Raw genomic sequence first — 25,306 nt, 5'->3', positions numbered from 1 at the left:
TACAAATACTGCAGCTGCTGACTTTTAAAATAGTGACACTTACCTGTCCAGCGCGCCCGCGATGTCGGCACCCGAGTCCTGTAGACTTCAGTGTATCTGTTTGCTCGTACCTCGTATAGGTAAGCAGATACATACTGACAGGAAGAATGAATGAACTACCACAGCACTCAACATCCCCGTGGTAGTTCATTGAGAACTACAAGCCAACAGCCGTAAAGGCTATCTGGACTTATAGTCTCCTATAAACAGAGGACTGTGAATAAATGACGTTACTTTCAAAGAGTGACAGCGGGCGCCCAGAAAAGATGCTGTGACGCTGTCACTGGGATGGAAGGGGGAATGGCTGCAGCTGCAGGAACATGTTCCATCGCCCACCCTAAATACATGTGGAACATGTAACATGTTCCAAAAGGTGAACTTATCCTTTAAAGGCTTAGTAGTCCACCTTTGTCACCCATTTTTAGGTAGTATCACGAAACGAGATCACATTCCCCAACTTCCCTCCCCTCAGACCACAACACATCAGCCCCCCACCACACGCTTAACTTAAAAGGGAAATATGGAATTTGCTTTTTTTCTTGTGAATCATACTTGTCTAGCTGGATGTAACATCGGTCCTCCACCAGCCCTAACACTGAGAACCAAGTGATAAAACACAGCTGATCACTCGGTTCCCACGGCTCCGAAAGCAGAGAGTTGGTGGCTGTCAATGACTGACTCTCTGTTCTAAGATACCCCCCTCCCCCACTCATGCGCTCACTGGGCTGTGGAGGGGACAGACGGGAGAGGCTGAGCTGGGTGCTGGTCCAGACATGTGGGCTGGACCGGCTCTGTGACCTCAGCCGACAGCAGGCTTTGGCCCGTTGTCTGCTGAAAACGGGTCACAGGAGTGCAGAACGAACTGCACTCCTGTAATCCACAGGAGAAGTACAACCAAACGAGCTTTGGCTGTACTTCTCATTTAATTGCATTGGTGCTTCTTTCTGCATCCTTCTGGTTTTCTTTTGAATTCAGCATTGCTGTCTGAGTCTCAACCCACATCGCCATATTATCTATTCACTGATCCATTCACAGGAACCCACTGTGGCAGAGGAACTCAATGCAGATCTCAATGCAGCACAATTGTGTTAATATCACCCCATCTATAGTCTACTGCTGCCCTCCTTCAGCCCTATTATGGTAGCTTTGTACCTCCGTACGGACTGGGGGCTGTACTGATCTCAGTTGCAATGTTCTTCAAGCTCTATGCAGAAATTTAATAAGTGCGCCTTTTTTTGTTATTGATGTGGGTGCATTTAAAAAAAGTTTCCAAAAGGTGGACTACTCCAGTATAATCAACATGTAGGGTGCTCTATTTCACCCCAGGCTCTGTCACTTCTTGATTGCTCACAAATGTCAGTGGTTTCAATCTGAGATGTGTAGATCTGTGTTGATCTGTTCAGTTTGAGCTTCTGCAAGCCATGCCTGTGTAGTTGTAGTAAAACTATACACAGCAGGGGGTGTTCTGATTTCAGGACTTACTTCTATATAGAGCTATACTATCACTAGTCCCGTGCACTGTCATGCTGTGTGATAGTTGTTCTAAAATACATAGAGAGAGAATTCTAGTTATATGTCCCCTTTTCACATCAGGACTGTCTGGAACGTGTTGAAGGACCACTGGTTGCTTTCTTCTGGTTACCAATGTTACTCCTGGATACCTTGTTTTCCAAACTGGACATCCAGTGTCACCGAATATTGTGCCTGATATGACCAGCCTTCATGTTCTACGTCTCTGAACTCGTCTCGTACTTATTTGCAGTTTTGACTTTGTCCATTTCCTCTCTTCACACTTTCACCCCCTCTGCTCTCCCACTCGTCGTCTCCTTCCTCTCCCCTCCTCCCAGCTCTCTCTCACTCACTCTCTGTATACTGACTCCCTTGTTCCTAGGCTGGCACCTGCCCAGACTGTTAAGGGAAAGAAAACAGTCCAAGAACCTGCCAAATCTTTGAGCTGGGCTCCAGAGCTTGCCTGGAAGGGGTGGGGCGGCCTCCTGAGTCAACAACAGCCACCGACAGGTGCGGAAGCAATTCCGGGCTAGGGTGGGGGCGGCAGTACCCCGAGACTGGGCTGAATGGAAGCACCAGTCCTGGGCTCCTCTCCTTCCATGTAGCTGCTGCTTGCTCCCCTGGGATACAGGAAACCAACGTGCTTTCTACAATGTTGTGTACACACTACACAGGATAAATACACGGTAACACCTGCCGGCAGGGTCATACAGGAATGTTAGTCTTCTGTGTATGGGTTACAGCTGTACAGCATCACCATAGTGGTAATGTCCTGTGGACGCATTCACTACACCTTGTTTTGCACAGAGAATGACAATAGATGTGCAGACTAATAGACATCTGTTCACCGAATAGCCATATCCTATTGATTCTTGCTTAAAGATTTTGTTCATCTTTTCATAATGAATGTTAATGCAAGCTTATACCCTTCACATCAGCCCCCCCCCCCCCCCCCCCCCAGTCCCTGCTGTGGTTGATGAGTTTTCAGTGTCCATGCAGCCAGTGTAGTAGTCCAGGGATTTCAAATTCCCGCTCTTCTACCTCTTCTTCTTTCTGCATCACTTCTGGAATGGATGCTGGCACCGACCAATCAGAATCGCTTGGATCTGCCCCAGAAGAGCTGCAGAAAGAAGAGGGAGAGGAATAAGGATTTCAAATCTCTGGAGCACTACACCAACAGTGACGAAAATGCCCACCAGAAGAAATAGAGAGAGGGAATCTTCACAGCAGGGATACAGACAGCAATAAGCACCCGGCAGAGGTTAATAGTTTCACATTCTTGAAAAATATATATGTATACAGGGAGATTACATAAGATTAGTGCAGTAAGACGCTTTACAATGCATAGTATAATAGTTCACTATGTTGTTGGTTTTCACAGGGGAACAGGAATACAAAGTTCTTCATAATGAATTATAGTATTGCTAAAGTATAACTAAAGGCAACTTTTTTTAGTTTTGGAAAGGGTGCAGAGGGATTGGAACCTATGTCAGCTTTTATTGCAGTCTGTGCCCCCCCCCCCCCCCCTTGAGGAGGTTCACTCTCTCTTTTGTCCTGTTTACCATTACCATTGAAAGTGACAGTAAAAGAAAATGTCAAATTGTGGATTGTCACCAGAGAAGTATTAGAGGGGAAATCATCCAATGGGGATACTAGTTCTGGTGACCTGGGGGTCCCCAAGGAATTTCCTTAATTTGCAGGGATTTCCTCTCACTTCCTGTTTGGTTATGGGACAGGAAGTGGAGGGAAGTCTCTGCAATGGGACACACCCTTACTCTATCCAAAATGGAAACAAAAATGTGTTGCCTATAGTTCTAATTTAATGACTCTGTTAGTAATAAAGGTGTTGTGTGAGAGCTCCAGAATGGGAGTTTTCACACAATGGTCATTGTGGTTCATTTGTATTCTTGTGTAAGTGAAGTTGTAAAATATGAATATATAGTGTGCACATGCTAGCTTTATCAATAAAGCAACAGGTACGCCATCCCCACAAGAGCTACACACATGGTAAAAGGTAGTGTGTATAGTGCTTTTGTATATAGTATACAGACAATTCCATAAATATAGGGACAGCGACACAATTGTAAACTTTTTTGGCTCTATACACCACCACAATGGATTTAAAATGAAACGAACAAGATGTGCTTTAACTGCAGACTTTCAGCTTTAATTTGAGGTTATTTACATCCAAATCAGGTGAACGGTGTAGGAATTACAACTGTTTGTATATGTGCCTCCCACTTTTTAAGGGACCAAACGTAATGGGACAATTGGCTGCTCAGTTGTTCTATGGCCAGGTGTGTTTTATTCCCTCATTATCCCATTTACAAGGAGCAGATAAAAGGTCCAGAGTTAATTTCAAGTGTGCTATTTGCATTTGGAATCTGTTGCTGTCAACTCTCAATATGAGATCCAAAGAGCTGTCACTATCAGTGAAGCAAGTCATCATTAGGCTGAAAAAACAAAACAAACCCATCAGTGAGATAGCAAAAACATTAGGTGTGGCCAAATCAACTGTTTGGCACGGTAAAAAGAAAAGGTTGGGACTTTGACAAAGCATGCGATTTTGGAAGCAAAAAACAGAAGAGCAACAAAAATCAATAATATAAATTTATTAACTTATATATTAAATGTATAGCATAGGGCACAAAGATACACATTGTATGATCCATGATCCATCATAAATAGTAAATATATTGAAGTATTGTACATCAAAAACATCAATCCCACAGTTCGTACATCAAAAGCATTGGCCTTGTATATAGGCATATTGCACACAGTAAAAATCAATAGAATTAAGTAAAAACATTCCAGAGTTTAGTAAAACTGCATGTTTAAATGTAATTCGTAGTATTTGAAGCTCTACGCGTTTCGTGGCTATATTGCCACTCATCAGGAGCTGATAATGTGATGAATATCTGTGGGACAAGAAATGGTGTGCCGACAGTTAGTCAGGTTTGTATAATAAATGAGAAAAAAATGGAGGGAACAGGAACAATGTATCCAGAACGAGTACCCATACTCACGGGTCATGGAATGGCAAGAGGCGCAGCCACGGACAACGGAGGTAGCCGGGAGTGTCAACCGATACGGGAGCTGAGGCAGACAGAGCGTGCGTTATCGCGATGAGGCTGTGTACCATAAATATAAACCAAAAGTGATCATCACCCTACGATGAATACTTAAATATGTGAGTGTAAGTGTGATAGAATGGGGTGTCTGGAGTGACTGAGATGTGAGGTGAGTGGACTTAACAAAAGTGCGACACAAATTTAGGGAATGTAAGATGGTGAAAACATGTTAGGAGCAATGGAAATGCTCCAACAATGGTGAACTCCATCGTGTGAAGATGAATAGGATAGTTAATAAAATATAGGTATAAACTGGGTCAACAACAAAAACACAGCAAGGGAATGTTGAAAACAAAAACCACAAAAAAAAAAGTGTGCTAAAGAACAATACCTGGAAGTGTAGGGCATAATGCTCATTGCCATCTAAGTGTCTAGGGGTGTCAGAAACAACAGTCACCATACTAGTGGTGTCCAATGATCTTGTGCCAAAGGTTAATTAGTGCCTCACCGCGGTCACACGATGCCGCCAACGTCACGCTGACAATCCAGGTAGGGAGGGGGGGGACAACCCTGTCCCCGGGGGAGTCAGCCCCCCAGCGAGCGACGCCAAACGCCAGCTCCCTCCCAGGAAGGCGTCAGATAAATACACGGCGCCCACGTGATGACATCAGCCACGTGACGCCGGATGCGTGACGTCGATGCGCAGCGGGGGAACCGCCCACTCCCCCAGCAGGGAGGAGGGGCGGGAGCCCCGGTGCGCATCGCAGCTCCCATAATCAGAAGAAAAACACCAGCCACGGAAGCAAAGCCGTAGGGCCCGCGCCCCACACCACAGCAGACCCAATTTAAGCAGAGTATAAAAAAAAGATATAATGTTGCACCTGCATTTATCATAAGAAGAATTTGATCATGACCATACCCTGCTATGTTGCAGTAAAAGGAGCTAGGTCTGGCGCGAAGGTATCATGCCAAAGTGCTCCAATGGCCTATCCCAAGTCCCATTCCAGTTTTACGGGGGCAGGGAAAAAGAGGGAAAAAAACGCCTAGCACATTAAGTTATATGTGTTTGGCTGAAGAGCTGCACCAAAAATCGCATGCTTCCATCCCTGGGTCATATAGACTACAAGAAAAATGTTGGGACTTTAAATGAGGCCGAAAAGCCTCCATCCCTATTGGCACGGTAAAAAGAAAAGGTTGGGACTTTGACAAAGCATGCGATTTTGGAAGCAAAAAACAGAAGAGCAACAAAAATCAATAATATAAATTTATTAACTTATATATTAAATGTATAGCATAGGGCACAAAGATACACATTGTATGATCCATGATCCATCATAAATAGTAAATATATTGAAGTATTGTACATCAAAAACATCAATCCCACAGTTCGTACATCAAAAGCATTGGCCTTGTATATAGGCATATTGCACACAGTAAAAATCAATAGAATTAAGTAAAAACATTCCAGAGTTTAGTAAAACTGCATGTTTAAATGTAATTCGTAGTATTTGAAGCTCTACGCTTCTACGCGATAACGCACGCTCTGTCTGCCTCAGCTCCCGTATCGGTTGACACTCCCGGCTACCTCCGTTGTCCGTGGCTGCGCCTCTTGCCATTCCATGACCCGTGAGTATGGGTACTCGTTCTGGATACATTGTTCCTGTTCCCTCCATTTTTTTCTCATTTATTATACAAACCTGACTAACTGTCGGCACACCATTTCTTGTCCCACAGATATTCATCACATTATCAGCTCCTGATGAGTGGCAATATAGCCACGAAACGCGTAGAGCTTCAAATACTACGAATTACATTTAAACATGCAGTTTTACTAAACTCTGGAATGTTTTTACTTAATTCTATTGATTTTTACTGTGTGCAATATGCCTATATACAAGGCCAATGCTTTTGATGTACGAACTGTGGGATTGATGTTTTTGATGTACAATACTTCAATATATTTACTATTTATGATGGATCATGGATCATACAATGTGTATCTTTGTGCCCTATGCTATACATTTAATATATAAGTTAATAAATTTATATTATTGATTTTTGTTGCTCTTCTGTTTTTTGCTTCCAAAATCGCATGCTTTGTCAAAGTCCCAACCTTTTCTTTTTACCGTGCCAATAGGGATGGAGGCTTTTCGGCCTCATTTAAAGTCCCAACATTTTTCTTGTAGTCTATATGACCCAGGGATGGAAGCATGCGATTTTTGGTGCAGCTCTTCAGCCAAACACATATAACTTAATGTGCTAGGCGTTTTTTTCCCTCTTTTTCCCTGCCCCCGTAAAACTGGAATGGGACTTGGGATAGGCCATTGGAGCACTTTGGCATGATACCTTCGCGCCAGACCTAGCTCCTTTTACTGCAACATAGCAGGGTATGGTCATGATCAAATTCTTCTTATGATAAATGCAGGTGCAACATTATATCTTTTTTTTATACTCTGCTTAAATTGGGTCTGCTGTGGTGTGGGGCGCGGGCCCTACGGCTTTGCTTCCGTGGCTGGTGTTTTTCTTCTGATTATGGGAGCTGCGATGCGCACCGGGGCTCCCGCCCCTCCTCCCTGCTGGGGGAGTGGGCGGTTCCCCCGCTGCGCATCGACGTCACGCATCCGGCGTCACGTGGCTGATGTCATCACGTGGGCGCCGTGTATTTATCTGACGCCTTCCTGGGAGGGAGCTGGCGTTTGGCGTCGCTCGCTGGGGGGCTGACTCCCCCGGGGACAGGGTTGTCCCCCCCCTCCCTACCTGGATTGTCAGCGTGACGTTGGCGGCATCGTGTGACCGCGGTGAGGCACTAATTAACCTTTGGCACAAGATCATTGGACACCACTAGTATGGTGACTGTTGTTTCTGACACCCCTAGACACTTAGATGGCAATGAGCATTATGCCCTACACTTCCAGGTATTGTTCTTTAGCACACTTTTTTTTTTGTGGTTTTTGTTTTCAACATTCCCTTGCTGTGTTTTTGTTGTTGACCCAGTTTATACCTATATTTTATTAACTATCCTATTCATCTTCACACGATGGAGTTCACCATTGTTGGAGCATTTCCATTGCTCCTAACATGTTTTCACCATCTTACATTCCCTAAATTTGTGTCGCACTTTTGTTAAGTCCACTCACCTCACATCTCAGTCACTCCAGACACCCCATTCTATCACACTTACACTCACATATTTAAGTATTCATCGTAGGGTGATGATCACTTTTGGTTTATATTTATGGTACACAGCCTCATCGCGATAACGCACGCTCTGTCTGCCTCAGCTCCCGTATCGGTTGACACTCCCGGCTACCTCCGTTGTCCGTGGCTGCGCCTCTTGCCATTCCATGACCCGTGAGTATGGGTACTCGTTCTGGATACATTGTTCCTGTTCCCTCCATTTTTTTCTCATTTATTATACAAACCTGACTAACTGTCGGCACACCATTTCTTGTCCCACAGATATTCATCACATTATCAGCTCCTGATGAGTGGCAATATAGCCACGAAACGCGTAGAGCTTCAAATACTACGAATTACATTTAAACATGCAGTTTTACTAAACTCTGGAATGTTTTTACTTAATTCTATTGATTTTTACTGTGTGCAATATGCCTATATACAAGGCCAATGCTTTTGATGTACGAACTGTGGGATTGATGTTTTTGATGTACAATACTTCAATATATTTACTATTTATGATGGATCATGGATCATACAATGTGTATCTTTGTGCCCTATGCTATACATTTAATATATAAGTTAATAAATTTATATTATTGATTTTTGTTGCTCTTCTGTTTTTTGCTTCCAAAATCGCATGCTTTGTCAAAGTCCCAACCTTTTCTTTTTACCGTGCCAATAGGGATGGAAGCTTTTCGGCCTCATTTAAAGTCCCAACATTTTTCTTGTAGTCTATATGACCCAGGGATGGAAGCATGCGATTTTTGGTGCAGCTCTTCAGCCAAACACATATAACTTAATGTGCTAGGCGTTTTTTTCCCTCTTTTTCCCTGCCCCCGTAAAACTGGAATGGGACTTGGGATAGGCCATTGGAGCACTTTGGCATGATACCTTCGCGCCAGACCTAGCTCCTTTTACTGCAACATAGCAGGGTATGGTCATGATCAAATTCTTCTTATGATAAATGCAGGTGCAACATTATATCTTTTTTTTATACTCTGCTTAAATTGGGTCTGCTGTGGTGTGGGGCGCGGGCCCTACGGCTTTGCTTCCGTGGCTGGTGTTTTTCTTCTGATTATGGGAGCTGCGATGCGCACCGGGGCTCCCGCCCCTCCTCCCTGCTGGGGGAGTGGGCGGTTCCCCCGCTGCGCATCGACGTCACGCATCCGGCGTCACGTGGCTGATGTCATCACGTGGGCGCCGTGTATTTATCTGACGCCTTCCTGGGAGGGAGCTGGCGTTTGGCGTCGCTCGCTGGGGGGCTGACTCCCCCGGGGACAGGGTTGTCCCCCCCCTCCCTACCTGGATTGTCAGCGTGACGTTGGTGGCATCGTGTGACCGCGGTGAGGCACTAATTAACCTTTGGCACAAGATCATTGGACACCACTAGTATGGTGACTGTTGTTTCTGACACCCCTAGACACTTAGATGGCAATGAGCATTATGCCCTACACTTCCAGGTATTGTTCTTTAGCACACTTTTTTTTTTGTGGTTTTTGTTTTCAACATTCCCTTGCTGTGTTTTTGTTGTTGACCCAGTTTATACCTATATTTTATTAACTATCCTATTCATCTTCACACGATGGAGTTCACCATTGTTGGAGCATTTCCATTGCTCCTAACATGTTTTCACCATCTTACATTCCCTAAATTTGTGTCGCACTTTTGTTAAGTCCACTCACCTCACATCTCAGTCACTCCAGACACCCCATTCTATCACACTTACACTCACATATTTAAGTATTCATCGTAGGGTGATGATCACTTTTGGTTTATATTTATGGTACACAGCCTCATCGCGATAACGCACGCTCTGTCTGCCTCAGCTCCCGTATCGGTTGACACTCCCGGCTACCTCCGTTGTCCGTGGCTGCGCCTCTTGCCATTCCATGACCCGTGAGTATGGGTACTCGTTCTGGATACATTGTTCCTGTTCCCTCCATTTTTTTCTCATTTATTATACAAACCTGACTAACTGTCGGCACACCATTTCTTGTCCCACAGATATTCATCACATTATCAGCTCCTGATGAGTGGCAATATAGCCACGAAACGCGTAGAGCTTCAAATACTACGAATTACATTTAAACATGCAGTTTTACTAAACTCTGGAATGTTTTTACTTAATTCTATTGATTTTTACTGTGTGCAATATGCCTATATACAAGGCCAATGCTTTTGATGTACGAACTGTGGGATTGATGTTTTTGATGTACAATACTTCAATATATTTACTATTTATGATGGATCATGGATCATACAATGTGTATCTTTGTGCCCTATGCTATACATTTAATATATAAGTTAATAAATTTATATTATTGATTTTTGTTGCTCTTCTGTTTTTTGCTTCCAAAATCGCATGCTTTGTCAAAGTCCCAACCTTTTCTTTTTACCGTGCCAATAGGGATGGAGGCTTTTCGGCCTCATTTAAAGTCCCAACATTTTTCTTGTAGTCTATATGACCCAGGGATGGAAGCATGCGATTTTTGGTGCAGCTCTTCAGCCAAACACATATAACTTAATGTGCTAGGCGTTTTTTTCCCTCTTTTTCCCTGCCCCCGTAAAACTGGAATGGGACTTGGGATAGGCCATTGGAGCACTTTGGCATGATACCTTCGCGCCAGACCTAGCTCCTTTTACTGCAACATAGCAGGGTATGGTCATGATCAAATTCTTCTTATGATAAATGCAGGTGCAACATTATATCTTTTTTTTATACTCTGCTTAAATTGGGTCTGCTGTGGTGTGGGGCGCGGGCCCTACGGCTTTGCTTCCGTGGCTGGTGTTTTTCTTCTGATTATGGGAGCTGCGATGCGCACCGGGGCTCCCGCCCCTCCTCCCTGCTGGGGGAGTGGGCGGTTCCCCCGCTGCGCATCGACGTCACGCATCCGGCGTCACGTGGCTGATGTCATCACGTGGGCGCCGTGTATTTATCTGACGCCTTCCTGGGAGGGAGCTGGCGTTTGGCGTCGCTCGCTGGGGGGCTGACTCCCCCGGGGACAGGGTTGTCCCCCCCCTCCCTACCTGGATTGTCAGCGTGACGTTGGCGGCATCGTGTGACCGCGGTGAGGCACTAATTAACCTTTGGCACAAGATCATTGGACACCACTAGTATGGTGACTGTTGTTTCTGACACCCCTAGACACTTAGATGGCAATGAGCATTATGCCCTACACTTCCAGGTATTGTTCTTTAGCACACTTTTTTTTTTGTGGTTTTTGTTTTCAACATTCCCTTGCTGTGTTTTTGTTGTTGACCCAGTTTATACCTATATTTTATTAACTATCCTATTCATCTTCACACGATGGAGTTCACCATTGTTGGAGCATTTCCATTGCTCCTAACATGTTTTCACCATCTTACATTCCCTAAATTTGTGTCGCACTTTTGTTAAGTCCACTCACCTCACATCTCAGTCACTCCAGACACCCCATTCTATCACACTTACACTCACATATTTAAGTATTCATCGTAGGGTGATGATCACTTTTGGTTTATATTTATGGTACACAGCCTCATCGCGATAACGCACGCTCTGTCTGCCTCAGCTCCCGTATCGGTTGACACTCCCGGCTACCTCCGTTGTCCGTGGCTGCGCCTCTTGCCATTCCATGACCCGTGAGTATGGGTACTCGTTCTGGATACATTGTTCCTGTTCCCTCCATTTTTTTCTCATTTATTATACAAACCTGACTAACTGTCGGCACACCATTTCTTGTCCCACAGATATTCATCACATTATCAGCTCCTGATGAGTGGCAATATAGCCACGAAACGCGTAGAGCTTCAAATACTACGAATTACATTTAAACATGCAGTTTTACTAAACTCTGGAATGTTTTTACTTAATTCTATTGATTTTTACTGTGTGCAATATGCCTATATACAAGGCCAATGCTTTTGATGTACGAACTGTGGGATTGATGTTTTTGATGTACAATACTTCAATATATTTACTATTTATGATGGATCATGGATCATACAATGTGTATCTTTGTGCCCTATGCTATACATTTAATATATAAGTTAATAAATTTATATTATTGATTTTTGTTGCTCTTCTGTTTTTTGCTTCCAAAATCGCATGCTTTGTCAAAGTCCCAACCTTTTCTTTTTACCGTGCCAATAGGGATGGAGGCTTTTCGGCCTCATTTAAAGTCCCAACATTTTTCTTGTAGTCTATATGACCCAGGGATGGAAGCATGCGATTTTTGGTGCAGCTCTTCAGCCAAACACATATAACTTAATGTGCTAGGCGTTTTTTTCCCTCTTTTTCCCTGCCCCCGTAAAACTGGAATGGGACTTGGGATAGGCCATTGGAGCACTTTGGCATGATACCTTCGCGCCAGACCTAGCTCCTTTTACTGCAACATAGCAGGGTATGGTCATGATCAAATTCTTCTTATGATAAATGCAGGTGCAACATTATATCTTTTTTTTATACTCTGCTTAAATTGGGTCTGCTGTGGTGTGGGGCGCGGGCCCTACGGCTTTGCTTCCGTGGCTGGTGTTTTTCTTCTGATTATGGGAGCTGCGATGCGCACCGGGGCTCCCGCCCCTCCTCCCTGCTGGGGGAGTGGGCGGTTCCCCCGCTGCGCATCGACGTCACGCATCCGGCGTCACGTGGCTGATGTCATCACGTGGGCGCCGTGTATTTATCTGACGCCTTCCTGGGAGGGAGCTGGCGTTTGGCGTCGCTCGCTGGGGGGCTGACTCCCCCGGGGACAGGGTTGTCCCCCCCCTCCCTACCTGGATTGTCAGCGTGACGTTGGCGGCATCGTGTGACCGCGGTGAGGCACTAATTAACCTTTGGCACAAGATCATTGGACACCACTAGTATGGTGACTGTTGTTTCTGACACCCCTAGACACTTAGATGGCAATGAGCATTATGCCCTACACTTCCAGGTATTGTTCTTTAGCACACTTTTTTTTTTGTGGTTTTTGTTTTCAACATTCCCTTGCTGTGTTTTTGTTGTTGACCCAGTTTATACCTATATTTTATTAACTATCCTATTCATCTTCACACGATGGAGTTCACCATTGTTGGAGCATTTCCATTGCTCCTAACATGTTTTCACCATCTTACATTCCCTAAATTTGTGTCGCACTTTTGTTAAGTCCACTCACCTCACATCTCAGTCACTCCAGACACCCCATTCTATCACACTTACACTCACATATTTAAGTATTCATCGTAGGGTGATGATCACTTTTGGTTTATATTTATGGTACACAGCCTCATCGCGATAACGCACGCTCTGTCTGCCTCAGCTCCCGTATCGGTTGACACTCCCGGCTACCTCCGTTGTCCGTGGCTGCGCCTCTTGCCATTCCATGACCCGTGAGTATGGGTACTCGTTCTGGATACATTGTTCCTGTTCCCTCCATTTTTTTCTCATTTATTATACAAACCTGACTAACTGTCGGCACACCATTTCTTGTCCCACAGATATTCATCACATTATCAGCTCCTGATGAGTGGCAATATAGCCACGAAACGCGTAGAGCTTCAAATACTACGAATTACATTTAAACATGCAGTTTTACTAAACTCTGGAATGTTTTTACTTAATTCTATTGATTTTTACTGTGTGCAATATGCCTATATACAAGGCCAATGCTTTTGATGTACGAACTGTGGGATTGATGTTTTTGATGTACAATACTTCAATATATTTACTATTTATGATGGATCATGGATCATACAATGTGTATCTTTGTGCCCTATGCTATACATTTAATATATAAGTTAATAAATTTATATTATTGATTTTTGTTGCTCTTCTGTTTTTTGCTTCCAAAATCGCATGCTTTGTCAAAGTCCCAACCTTTTCTTTTTACCGTGCCAATAGGGATGGAGGCTTTTCGGCCTCATTTAAAGTCCCAACATTTTTCTTGTAGTCTATATGACCCAGGGATGGAAGCATGCGATTTTTGGTGCAGCTCTTCAGCCAAACACATATAACTTAATGTGCTAGGCGTTTTTTTCCCTCTTTTTCCCTGCCCCCGTAAAACTGGAATGGGACTTGGGATAGGCCATTGGAGCACTTTGGCATGATACCTTCGCGCCAGACCTAGCTCCTTTTACTGCAACATAGCAGGGTATGGTCATGATCAAATTCTTCTTATGATAAATGCAGGTGCAACATTATATCTTTTTTTTTATACTCTGCTTAAATTGGGTCTGCTGTGGTGTGGGGCGCGGGCCCTACGGCTTTGCTTCCGTGGCTGGTGTTTTTCTTCTGATTATGGGAGCTGCGATGCGCACCGGGGCTCCCGCCCCTCCTCCCTGCTGGGGGAGTGGGCGGTTCCCCCGCTGCGCATCGACGTCACGCATCCGGCGTCACGTGGCTGATGTCATCACGTGGGCGCCGTGTATTTATCTGACGCCTTCCTGGGAGGGAGCTGGCGTTTGGCGTCGCTCGCTGGGGGGCTGACTCCCCCGGGGACAGGGTTGTCCCCCCCCTCCCTACCTGGATTGTCAGCGTGACGTTGGCGGCATCGTGTGACCGCGGTGAGGCACTAATTAACCTTTGGCACAAGATCATTGGACACCACTAGTATGGTGACTGTTGTTTCTGACACCCCTAGACACTTAGATGGCAATGAGCATTATGCCCTACACTTCCAGGTATTGTTCTTTAGCACACTTTTTTTTTTGTGGTTTTTGTTTTCAACATTCCCTTGCTGTGTTTTTGTTGTTGACCCAGTTTATACCTATATTTTATTAACTATCCTATTCATCTTCACACGATGGAGCTCACCATTGTTGGAGCATTTCCATTGCTCCTAACATGTTTTCACCATCTTACATTCCCTAAATTTGTGTCGCACTTTTGTTAAGTCCACTCACCTCACATCTCAGTCACTCCAGACACCCCATTCTATCACACTTACACTCACATATTTAAGTATTCATCGTAGGGTGATGATCACTTTTGGTTTATATTTATGGTACACAGCCTCATCGCGATAACGCACGCTCTGTCTGCCTCAGCTCCCGTATCGGTTGACACTCCCGGCTACCTCCGTTGTCCGTGGCTGCGCCTCTTGCCATTCCATGACCCGTGAGTATGGGTACTCGTTCTGGATACATTGTTCCTGTTCCCTCCATTTTTTTCTCATTTATTATACAAACCTGACTAACTGTCGGCACACCATTTCTTGTCCCACAGATATTCATCACATTATCAGCTCCTGATGAGTGGCAATATAGCCACGAAACGCGTAGAGCTTCAAATACTACGAATTACATTTAAACATGCAGTTTTACTAAACTCTGGAATGTTTTTACTTAATTCTATTGATTTTTACTGTGTGCAATATGCCTATATACAAGGCCAATGCTTTTGATGTACGAACTGTGGGATTGATGTTTTTGATGTACAATACTTCAATATATTTACTATTTATGATGGATCATGGATCATACAATGTGTATCTTTGTGCCCTATGCTATACATTTAATATATAAGTTAATAAATTTATATTATTGATTTTTGTTGCTCTTCTGTTTTTTGCTTCCAAAATCGCATGCTTTGTCAAAGTCCCAACCTTTTCTTTTTACCGTGCCAATAGGGATGGAGGCTTTTCGGCCTCATTTAAAGTCCCAACATTTTTCTTGTAGTCTAATCAACTGTTTGGAACATCCTTAAAAAGAAAGAACGCACCGGTGAGCTCAGTAACACCAAAAGACCCGGAAGACCACAGAAAACATCTGTGGTGGATGACTGAAGAATTCTTTCCCTGGTGAAGAAAACATCCTTCACAACTGTTGGCCAGATCAAGAACACTCTCCAGGAGGTAGGTGTATGTGTGTCAAAGTCAACAATCCAGAGAAGACTTCGCCAGAGTGAATACAGAGGGTTCACCACAAGATGTAAACCATTGGTGAGCCTCAAAAACAGGAAGGCCAAAAGACATCTAAAAAAAGCCTTCACAGTTCTGGAACAACATCCTATGGACAGATGAGACCAAGATCAACTTGTACCAGAGTGATGGGAAGAGAAGAGTATGGAGAAGGAAAGGAACTGCTCATGATCTAAAGCATACCACCTCATCAGTGAAGCATGGTGGTGGTAGTGTCATGGCGTGGACTTGTATGGCTGCCAATGGAACTGGTTCTCTTGTATTTATTGATGATGTGACTACTGACAAAAGCAGCAGGATGAATTCTAAAGTGTTTCGGGCAATATTATCTGCTCATATTCAGCAAAATGCTTCAGAACTCATTGAACGGTTCTTCACAGTGCAGATAGACAAGGACCCGAAGGATACTGCGAAAGCAACCAAAGAGTTTTTTAAAGGAAAGAAGTGGAATGTTATGCAATGTCAATCACCTGACCTGAATCTGATTGAGCATGCATTTCACTTGCTGAAGACAAAACTGAAGGGAAAATGCCCCAAGAACAAGCAGGAACTGAAGACAGTTGCAGTAAAGGCCTGGCAGAGCATCACCAGGGATGGAACCCAGAGTCTGGTGATGTCTATGCGTTCCAGACTTCAGGCTGTAAATGACTACAAAGGATTTGCAACCAAGTATTAAAAAGTAAAAGTTTGATGGATGATTGTTAATCTGTCCCATTACTTTTGGTCCCTTAAAAAGTGGGAGGCACATATACAAACTTGTAATTCCTACACCGTTCACCTGATTTGGATGTAAATACCCTCAAATTAAAGCGGAAAGTCTGCAGTTAAAGCGCATCTTGTTTGTTTAATTTCAAATCCATTGTGGTGGTGTATAGAGCTAAAAAGATTAGAACGTTGATGTCCTAATATTTATGGACCAGACTGTATCTTTTATATGTTTGTTATTTACTATGCTCAAGACGAGTAAATTGTTTTTAAAAATATTTTAGCCAGATAAATATAAAATATTGTATTTAAAAATGTTAGAGTTACATTTACAGGCAATAGTGGAAGCTGTAGGCTTCTTTTTCACATATTTACCTCTCTGTTAAAAGTAAGCCAATTTGCTGACTTACACATTTGGTTGAAAGCAATGCGCTCCCTCCGCTCCCTCTCCCTCCGCTTCCTTTTTTTTCTCTCTTTTGTCCCTACCCCCTGTTTATTTTCTTCCCACTTATGTCAGGTGGTCTTAAAATCCACAGTAAATAAATGAAGCACTTATATTCTTACAGGAATCTTGGTATTCTTTGTCTATTTGAGATCTGAGCAGTAATCCAGTGTCAAACGATTCCTGTTTTTTTTATGTGTGCAGAGCATCCCTGTATTAAATGATGATCCCGGCTGCTGTCTTTGCAAGTCAGAATGTGTTAGCTTTCTGCTGGAAATCTGCGGATTATGTGTGGACTCCCGGCATTGACTTTTTTCAAGCACCCTGCTGCTTTCTCCTTGTGTAGTATGACTGGTCTTGTATCCGCCACATTGAGGTTTGCTTGGGCAGCCTGTAGTAGTTGGACCTTCTACGTCCCAACTACTATGTACAGCCCTGTCATGATGTCACTTCTAGTTTTACAAAGTAATATCTGAGTGTGCAAAGGAATTTGGTGCACACAAATTAGTTTTTGTTACCAATTATATATCTATCTAAATAAAAGTTTTTGGGCCTGTGATTCAGCTTTAACAGCTTGCAGCCACCGTCATTATATTGTACAGGTTGGCACGGCTGCACAAATCGCCGTAGATGTACGTCAGCTGCTTTAAGAGCAATAGCGGGCACCAGAGGCTCAACACGGGGGGTCCGCGGCTGCAACGTCCGCCGGCCACCTGCAATCGCTGCACAGAGAGCCAGAACGGGGATCTGTCAAGGTAAACAAAGAAATCCCCATTCTGACAGGGCAGGGGAGAGAAATATCTGCTGTTCCTAGTGACCAGGAACAGCAATCTCTCTCTACTCTGAGTCAGTCCACCCCCCCCCTCAGTTAGAAACACCTCCCTAGGGAACACTTAACCCCTTGATCACCCCTAGTGTTAACCCCTTCCCTGCCCGTGACATTTATACAGTAATCAATGGCTATTTTTAGCACTGATCGCTGTATAACTTTTACTGGTTCCAAAAAAAGTGTCAAAAGTGTCCAATCCGTCCACCACATTGTCGCAGTCCCGCTAAAAATCGTTGATCCCCGCTACTACTAGTACATTTTTTTTAAATAAAAATGCCATAAATATATCCCCTGTTTTGTAGATGCTATAACTTTTGTGCAAACCAATCAATATACACTAATTGCGATTTATTTTATTTTATTTTTTTTAAACAAAAATATGTAGAAGAATACTTATTGACCTAAACTAATGAAGACATTTTTTGGGGGATATTTATTATAGCAAAAAGTAAAAAATATTGTTTTTTTTTTTTCGAAATGTTGTGTTTTCTTGTTTATAGCGCAAAAAATAAAAACCACAGAGGTGATCAAATACCCCCAAAAGAAAGCTCTATTTCTGGGAAAAAAATTACATAAATTTTGTTTGTGTACAACATAGTATGACTGCGCAATTGTCCGTTAAAGCGACACAGTGCTATATCGCAAAAAATGGCCTGGTCCTTAAGGGGGTAAATTCTTCCTGGGGCTGAAGTGGTTAATACAGTTATTTTTTCATTAATGGTATAAGACTATGTTTAGACATGCCTGCATTTGAAATGCAAGTGAGGAGGCAATATGACGCCTCCTGTTTTTAGCCTGGAAATGTCACACCAATTCACTGCACTGTGTGCATTTTACAAAGATGAGTGTGTTTGTGGTGCGTCCCCGTTTGCTTGAATACTGAGCACGGAAGGAGCGACAATTTTTGCTACAGATGCGACGCAAAGCATCGTGACCACAGCATGTAAACACTTCTGTCTGCTGCTTTGCAGCTTAAGGGAGGGCACTTGGGCGCTAAAAACGTAGCTCAAACGCATGTTTTTAATGCCCCCTACCACAATCTAAGTCCTAATCCAACAGTAAATTAAGTCTTTTGCTTGTCACTTTAGATAATTATCTTCAGCACTTGAGACTTCAACCTGTATGCTATGTTCAGTTAGTTTTAAAAAGAAGGATTTAGAAGACAGTTCCAGGAATGTCAATAATGCATTATTTCAGTTGGTTCAAATGTGACAGGGCCACAACAGTTGTCATTTGCTGGAACAAACTGTCCAAATAATGCAAGTAAGTAGATTCAAATTATTTGTTCATGTGTCAGGTACACACATTATTGTAGGAAAAATTAAAGCAAAGCTAAACTCATTGATTTAACTGTTTCCTAAAACACTTAAAGCGGAGGTCCACCCTAAAGTGGACCTTCCGCTCATCGGAACCCTCCCCCCCTCCGGCGCCACAATTGGCACCTTTCAGGGGGGAGGGGGGTGCAGATACCTGTACTGTACAGGTATCTGCACCCACTTCCGGGATAGCTCTCTGCGGAAAGGGGCGTGGATTACGCCCCTTTCCGCAAGTGCCCCGCTGCCTGCTGGGAAACACACAGATCCCAGAGGCAGAGGGGACCATCCTTATTGCGCAGCGCGATTCGCGCATGCGCAGTAGGGAACCGGGAAATGAAGCCGAAAGGCTCCATTTCCTGATTCCCATACCCAAGATGGCGGCGGCAGCACCCGAGAGAAGATCTAGAGATCGGCTTCGGGTGCCGACATCGCGGGCGCGCTGGACAGGTAAGTGTCACTATTTTAAGAGTCAGCAGCTGCAGTATTTGTAGCTGCTGGCTTTTAAAAAAAAAAAAAACGCGGAGTCCTGGCGGCCTCCCGCTTTAAAGAGGAGTTCCAGCAAAAATTGAAAGATCAGCAGCTACTAATACCCATAGCTGCTGACTTTTAATGTTAGGACACTCACCTGTCCTGAAATTCATTGACTCTCGGGTGCTTCTGCAGCCATTTGTGGTAAGGGAAATCAGCAGTGAAGCTTTTTCGGCTTCACTGACAGTTCTCCATCTGACTCGCCCAGCGGGAGGGGGAGGGGGGGAACTTCTGAGTGATCTTGCTGCGGCCAGATCTCTCAGTAAGTTTGTGACAGGTACGTATGTTACCATGTTATGTATGACCAGGTATGGTTAGCTTACAGTCCTGTTTACACCTGCTTTTTCTTTGCTTTGCTTCAAAAATGATACCCTAGGTAGCTTTAGTGGTGCTTCAAAGTGTCTTCAAAGCTTCCATGGAAGTCTATGGCAAAGTTTGCTTGAAGCCCTACCGAAGCCTCATGGAAACCCCACGAAGCCTCATCGAAGCCCCACTAAAGCTCCACTAAAGGCCCATCGAAGCCTCATCGAAGCCCCACCAAAGCACCAAACAAAATTGATTATTTTATTATTTTCAGCATGAAGGTAAAAGAGCCACTGAGGTTTTTTTTTATTGGCTTCAGTTCTATTTAGATACAGTAAGATAATATCAGCTTTGTACATTTAGTGAAATATACTGCAAGCTCCTCGCTTTGGCTTTATTTCCATACTTTTGAAGGTCATAGCTTGAGTGTTCATTTAAAAATATGACACCCCCCTCTTAGGCTGCCTATATATATATATATATATATATAAAAGAGTGGTTAGGGGGAGCACCACCACAATGGTATTAGAGCCCAGAACTATTTATTTCATCTTAAAACTCAAGGCTAAAAAAGTTTTTGGGCAACAAAAATGACAGACTCTGAAATGTTTGTAGGTTGCAGACTTTAGAAGCTGGTTATGGAGAGCTAATGATGGACCTAGCACCACCTGTACATAACTTATTTACAGATGTTATATGGGAATTTCAGATGCCCAGGCACAATAAGAATGCCCTCCGAGCCTCAACTTTTCAGTAATACAGAATACTTCATAAGACTGCAAAATAATTTCTGCTAACTTTGCATGTTTATGCCAACATGGAGAGCAAAGGTGAAATTAGTGATTCGCATAGATTTTCTAATTGCTGTATCTCCTGGAGCCAGTTGGTGTCTGTCTACCACCATATTCATAAGAGTGTTATCTGATCCAGTGGAAAATGGATGTAGTCTTATGTTTATGGGCTGCTTTAGCACTGTGTGCTCTGGACTACTGCCCACATCATCCCTCTTATTCTCTATTGTTTAAGTATATGTACACATATTATTGGAATATGATTGTTTTGTCAGGAATTATTCAGCTATTTACATAAGTGTTTAGTATCAATGAAATTTAATTATAAAAAAAAAGTCTCTATTACTTTCTTTTTCTAAATCTTTGTAAAATGTTTATTTTAGCGCCTGGAGAACACAGTACTCAATCCAGACAGTGCAGATGAAGACCGAATCTTGAGTGTTCGCAGTGGAGAAGGGGAGCGAGACACACTTACTCCTGTCCCAGCACGCATTCGCGAGATCATCACCCAGAATCTGAGTGATGACTCTCCATATAGTAAGTTCATTTTATCGCTTCTGCTTCTGATATCTGTTACCCGACCAGAAGGTTGGTTTTTCAGATACATTTTGCACTGTATGTAAAACATGATATCTTGCTTCTTTCATTACTGTATACTTTTATGATTTTACTTTCCTGTAATTTCCCACTTATTCTTCTCTTGCCTTCCGTGGATGCAGATTTCCTATACTTTCATCAGCTGTAAGTAACAACTATTCGATTCTTTAACAAGTTAAGCAATACCATGGATGTGAAAGTTTTTGTGTCAAAAAATATATATATATGTGTATACAATTAATAACTTAAGAATTTGATCTGCTGCAGTTAAATTGTCATAAACCTTAGGCTTAGGAAAAGTTGTATTTAAAAAATTTGAGTAACTGCGCCGAATCAAACATTTACCAATGATGTATTACCGCTAATATGGTGTGTAAACCCTATACATCAACCTCACAGTGTATGTGCCTTATACACCAATCTTACTATAAAGTGCAATGTGTCAATAAAGTGCCCAATGGATTTGTGCAAACTATCACTCCTTGGAACATCAATAATATTTTAAAACCACTGTAAACTGCAAAGTGACGATAAGGTACCAAGTATCAATATAAGTATATAATATTTCCAAAGTCCATTTCCATTTGTCATATATATTCTCAAAATGTCATGCGTGCTTTGTGCTGAATCTTTTCACCAATTCATGTGCCACCACCACCTTCTAAAATGGGCACTCATCATAGCCTAGAAAGAGATTTGCATTTGGTTCATCTGGGATAACCACTCCACTGGCCAGGCTTTGCTCCAGCTAGTTTACCGCTGGGTGCTCCTTATTTCTCCATATCAGTAATGGTGTCCCATAAAAATTAAACATCAATCATTGTGCAACATGTATGCATAAAATATTTATCTTGACTAAAAAGTATTCACAATAGTTAAAATGCCAACTCACACTTTATGGCATTTCCATCTCCATGACCGCCGGAGGCCCGGACGGGTCGTTATGACGAACTAAACAAAGCTGCAATCGCAGCTGTCAGCATGAGATTGGTGAATTTGTTTTCACAATCTCATGCTTTCCAGCTTGGACGAGAGATGTGGGGTCTTACTGACCCTGCATCTCTCCATAAAGATGACCTGTCACAATAGATTCCTATTACAAGGGATGTTTACATTACATGTAATAGGAATAAAAGTGATAAAAAAAAATGTAAAAAAAACTGCAAAAATCAAAAAATAAAGTAAAATAAAAAAATAAAAAACGCGCCCCCGCCCCATTTGTCTTAATGACAACTATCACCAAGATAGAAAATGAGGGGGAAAAAAAGTAATTTAGAGTTGTCACCAGAGCAGTAGGTGAGGCCAAATCATTCAATGGAAAATGTTCTGGGGAGATTCCCCCCCCCCCCAACATTGCCAGTAATATTAACCACTGCAATACAGGGCACTTTAGCAGCTTCCTGCCCAGGCCAATTTTCAGCTCCAGTGCTGTCACTTTTTAAATGACAATTGCGCGGTGATGCTATGCTGTACCCAAACTATATTTTTATCATTTTGTTCCCACAAATAGAGATTTCTTTTGGTGGTATTTGATCACCTCTGCGTTTTTTTTTTACTAAACGAAAAAAAGAAGACTGAAAATTTTGAAAATAAGTAAGCACTGATGGGCACTGATAAGGCGGCACCAATGAGATGGCACCAATGGGCACTGACGATGGGCAAAGACAAAGAACACGGAGGAGAGATGAGTTTGCTTTAAGAGCATATTAAATAAGGACATTAGCCAATGTATCCCATTGGGTAATACATTTAAAAGAGCGAACAAAAGTCCTGGATGGCTTTATAAAGAATGCCACAAGAAATGTAAGGGTGCAAAAAAGGACGGCTAAGATAGAACATGAAAGACACATAGCGGAGGAGAGCAAAAAAAAAAATCCCAAGAAATTCTTTAAGTATGTAAACAGTAAAAAAAGGGAGGGCAGACCATATTGGCCCCATAAAGAATGAGGAAGGACACCTGGTTTCAAAGGATGGAGAGATGGCGAAGATATTCAATGTATTCTTCTCCTCAGTCTTCACGAGGGAATTGAGGGGCTTCAGTAACCAAAACTGCAGTGATTATCCTCATGACACATCACAGGAAGCACCTTCAATGGTTAACAGAGGACAGAATTAAAATTGGACTTGGGAAATGTAACATTAACAAATCACCAGGACCAGGTGGCTTGCATCCGAGGGTACTTAGGGAACTCAGTCAAGTAATTACCGGACCATTGTTCCTGATTTTTACTGACAGACTACTGACTGGAAAGGTACCAGCTGATTGGAGAAAAGCCAATGTAACACCAATATTTAAAAAGGGCCCAAAATACATCCCTGGGAATTACAGACCAGTTAGCCTAACATCAATAGTATGTAAACTCTTGTAGGGGATGATACGGGACTATATACAAGATTTAATAATGAGAACGGTATCATTGGCAGTAATCAGCATGGATTCATGAAGAATTGTTCTTGCCAAACCAATCTATTAACCTTCTATGAGGAGGTGAGTTGCCATCTAGATAAAGGAAGGCCCGTAGACGTGGGATATCTGGATTTTGCAAAAATATTTGACACAGTTCCCCATGAACTTTTACTGTACGGATGTGGAAACCTTGCAAAAAGACCTGAACAAATTAATGGGGTAGGCATCTACATGACAAATGAGGTTCAATGTATAAAAATGTAAAATAATGCATTTGGGTGGCAAAAATATGCCCTCTATACACTGGGGAGGAGAACCTCTGGGGGAATCTAGGATGGAAAAGGACCTGGGGGTCCCAGCAGATGATAGACTCAGCAATGGCTGCTGCTAACAAAGCAAATAGAATATTGGCATGCATTAAAAAGGGGCACTCTTTATGTCTGGAGAAAAGGAGATTTAATCTCCAAATACGGAAAGGCTTCTTCACAGTAAAAGCTGTGAAAAATGTAGAATAGACTCCCTCAAGCTGATTCTGGGCAAATCCTCAAATTGCTTTTAAGAAAGGCCTGGATTCTTTCCTAAATGCACATAATATAACGGATACATATATTTATAAGTAAAGTTGGTCCACAGAGTATCCGATTTGCCTCCCGGGGGATTAGGAAGAAATTTTTACCCCACTAGAGTAAATTGGATCACGCTTTATTGAGTTTTTTTTTTTGCCTTCCTCTGAGTGGGTATTGGATAGTGTATATGGAGGTTTTCTATTTGAGTGTGTTTGGTTTTCTGTTTTTTTTTGGTTAAACTGGATGGACTTATGTCTTTTTTCAACCAAACTAGCTATGTAACTATTTCCATTTCCATGCTGTCAGCGGCTCAGCATGGCTATATGCCAAGTGGCCCGAAGACGTTGCAACTTATTTGTTCCTAGGCTTCCAAAAGCTCCATATATACTTTATAAAAGGAAAACCAGTATAAGATTCTCTTTCAATGATATCAACCCCATACCTGCTCCAATTGCTGGAGATGCAAAAAAGGATCCTGGCACATTGTATCTTATTTACTGGTCCTGCTCACTGATTGTCCCTTACTGGCGGATGGTCCACTCCTTAATCCACTTAATCTTTGGATCCTGGATTCCTTTCAGTCCTAAAACCTTCCTCCTGGGTCTTCCTCTTGAATCCTTCAATAAAGTTTCTAAAAAACTCCTCGCACAGTTGCTGACTCCAGTGCAGTGCTTGGTTGCTCTCCAATGGAAGACACAAGAGCCCCCCTCCTTGATTGAACTGCACTCCAGGATCAGAGCTGTGAAGAGAACAGAATAACTGACTGGTTCCTTAAATGATTCATTAGACACTTTTAACCCAGCTTGGGAACTCTGGGAGCTTCTAGATGCTTTCCCTGTCTGGCTTACCCTTGACTGCCATGGGACATGTGCTGTGGTGACTCTGGTTTTGGGTGGGCCTTGAAGCAGGTGAACTCTCTATTATCCCCTCTCCCTCTCTTCCTCATTCTGTTCTTCTTCCCTCTTACCCTCTTTTACTTCCTCGCTTTTGTATCTCATACAGGGACCATTGGTATGCAGCTGCGTACCTCCGCGTGGTTAAGACTTATTTGATTATGTATTCTCTTCTTCTCAGAAGCAAGACTGATGATCTTAAGCGCTAGGAGATAACTTACTGCGTGCCCTGGCTTGAGGTTTACTTACTGTATTT

The 25,306-nt window shown here is 42.9% G+C and overlaps 1 protein-coding gene across 2 annotated transcripts in view; it reads left to right on the top strand.

Annotated features, from left to right (window-relative positions):
• The window catches only part of LOC143988700 (uncharacterized), a 191,498-nt gene that overhangs the window by 10,911 nt on the left and 155,281 nt on the right, over positions 1-25,306 (top strand). The window contains exons 1-2 of one of the 2 annotated variants that reach the window (XM_077488461.1): positions 2,036-2,234; positions 20,971-21,124. Coding sequence is in view for 1 of the 2 variants with exons in the window: in XM_077488460.1 (XP_077344586.1) it covers positions 20,971-21,124 (154 nt within the window). In the remaining variant the exon portion in view is untranslated. Of the gene's footprint in view, positions 1-2,035; positions 2,235-20,970; positions 21,125-25,306 lie in introns of those variants that run through there. The other variant, XM_077488460.1, reaches the window with a different exon arrangement.

This window comes from Lithobates pipiens, unplaced genomic scaffold (assembly GCF_037356315.1).
Source record: "Lithobates pipiens isolate NorthernLeopardFrog02 unplaced genomic scaffold, aLitPip1_a1.2 Scaffold_18, whole genome shotgun sequence".
Lineage (NCBI taxonomy): Eukaryota > Metazoa > Chordata > Amphibia > Anura > Ranidae > Lithobates > Lithobates pipiens.
This window is presented reverse-complemented; position numbering and strand designations above follow the sequence as displayed.